Source organism: Orycteropus afer, unplaced genomic scaffold (genome assembly GCF_000298275.1).
Source record: "Orycteropus afer afer isolate SDZICR_OR568_19922 unplaced genomic scaffold, OryAfe1.0 scaffold00127, whole genome shotgun sequence".
Taxonomy (NCBI): domain Eukaryota; kingdom Metazoa; phylum Chordata; class Mammalia; order Tubulidentata; family Orycteropodidae; genus Orycteropus; species Orycteropus afer.
The window spans coordinates 3,024,566-3,026,537 of record NW_006921714.1 but is presented as its reverse complement, the minus strand read 5'-3'; the positions used below and the strand labels follow the sequence as shown (position 1 = coordinate 3,026,537).

The following is a 1,972-nucleotide window of genomic DNA, read 5'->3' as shown; positions in this document are numbered from 1 at the left end:
CTCCACCCCCAGGTTCACATGAAGTTCACATATCGCTAATGGGTGAGACTGGCTAGTTCTACCCAAGTCAGCATCTTTAAACCTGTAAGGCCCAGCCCAGATACTGCTGGTAGAGTCATTAAGCCTTGTCTAGGGACTTCAGCCCTGAGACCCCCTGGGGGAGATGAAGACAAGCCTTGAGAGCCCAGGAACAGAGTAAGTTCCTGTCTGTTTCTCAGGCGCTAATCCAAATGAGCCCGTCGGAATCATGAACAGGAGTGGTCACTGACGTGGGATGCCGATGTGAACCTGTTGACTGTGCTCTCCGCCTACGGAGCATCCGGCCTGCACCAGCCTTTCCAGCTTGTCCTTGAGGATGGGCCTCATTGTGACCACCAGAGGGCAGCAAAAACCAGCAATGGTGGAGCAAGGCACATTTGCCTAACGGAAAAATCAAGTAAAAAAGAACAAAATGGCATTAGTGTAGTTCCAGGCCCTGAGCACAAGGGTTCAAGCAGCAGAATGAAGGGAGGTCCCAGTAGCTGCTAAGAAAACATAGCTTGTGCCTTCATGTGACACAGACATGGGGAGGTTTGCTAATAATCATTGATTTAAAACAGAGAGTCATCACTTTTGTGCTCAGCCATGGACCCCTTTGACAGTCTGGTGAAGGTATGGAACCCTGCTCGACAGAACGCTTTTAAATGCAAAACAGGAGATGCTAGGATTACAAGGGAAACCAATTACACTGCATGTGTAGTTAGCAAATTATGAAAAAATGTGGTACAGAGATATATGCATCTCTTCACTAAGATCATAAGGAGCAAGACAAAACTTTGAAAAAAACTCACTGCCATTGAGTCGACTCCGACTCAGCAACCCCTCCTTAGGTTTCTGAGGTGACATCTCTATTGAAGGAACAGGACAGTTGATTGAATACCTTTGTTGTTTTGAAGTTGTCATCAGCCTTTGTTTTTGAGATATCTGGAACCCCTGTAAGGTGATATGAAAATCCCTGTGGTTTCTTTTGGCAGTGACAACGTCACAGGGCTGGATAATACACTTGAAGTTTATTAATTGCATTCATACATTTCAGTTAGAGGTTATGAAAATCAAGCTGTAAGTTTTCCCCATCCAATTTCATGGACCCTCTGAATATTGTCCATGGACCTCAAAGGCCTGCAGTTCACAGCTGAAGAACCTCTAGGAGAACTGGAGGCACAGGGACCCACAGGAGTGGGAGGAACTGCTTCTTTATCCACAAAGGGATAGAGCTCTGTCCCCAGACCCACTGAGCCCAGCCTCACTCCTGCTGTCTCAATAGAAATGGCCCAGGGTGACCAGTGGGACTTTTGCTGGCCATCTTTGTTTGTTTTCCCTGATTGGCTTCTGGTCCCTGCAGTGGGGCTTACCAAAGCTTTTGGACACGGCCAGGATCATAATCCACTGGAAAAGTCTTGGCTGCTGCCTGTAGGCTTGCTGTTACTGCCCTGGCGGCAGGAGAAAACCAGGATGTGCCCACCAGCTGGGCGTCTGGATCCCAGCACCGGGAGAGGGACCCCAGGGGAGACCACAGTACTGGCTGAGGCTGAAGCATTAGAGTTACCGTTGTCACACAATAATGTTACACTAGTAACAGGCTTACACAGCAATATATCATTAATATTATTAACAATAGATTATTAACATCATTACATAGTAATATAGTATCAATATAATTACATAATAACATTATCTCATTACATAACATTATACCATTACATGACGTTGTACCATTAATATTATATTAGGGAGCCCCAGTGGTGCCACAGTTAAGTGCTTGGCCACCAACCAGAGGTTAGTGGTTTGAACTCATCCTGAGGCTTCCCAAGAGGATAGACCTGGAAATCTGCCCCTGCAAAGATTATAGCCTAGAACACTCTATGGGGCAGCCATTCTACTCAGTCATGTGGGTCACTAAGAGTCAAAAACCAACTTGATGGCACCTATTATA

At 46.1% G+C, this 1,972-nt stretch overlaps 1 protein-coding gene across 1 annotated transcript in view; it reads right to left on the bottom strand.

Annotated features, from left to right (window-relative positions):
* DGLUCY (D-glutamate cyclase) overlaps positions 1-1,972 on the bottom strand; it is a 63,506-nt gene that overhangs the window by 56,294 nt on the left and 5,240 nt on the right. Inside the window, 1 exon segment of the mRNA XM_007944533.1 lies at positions 270-420. Coding sequence (XP_007942724.1) covers positions 270-420 — 151 coding nt within the window.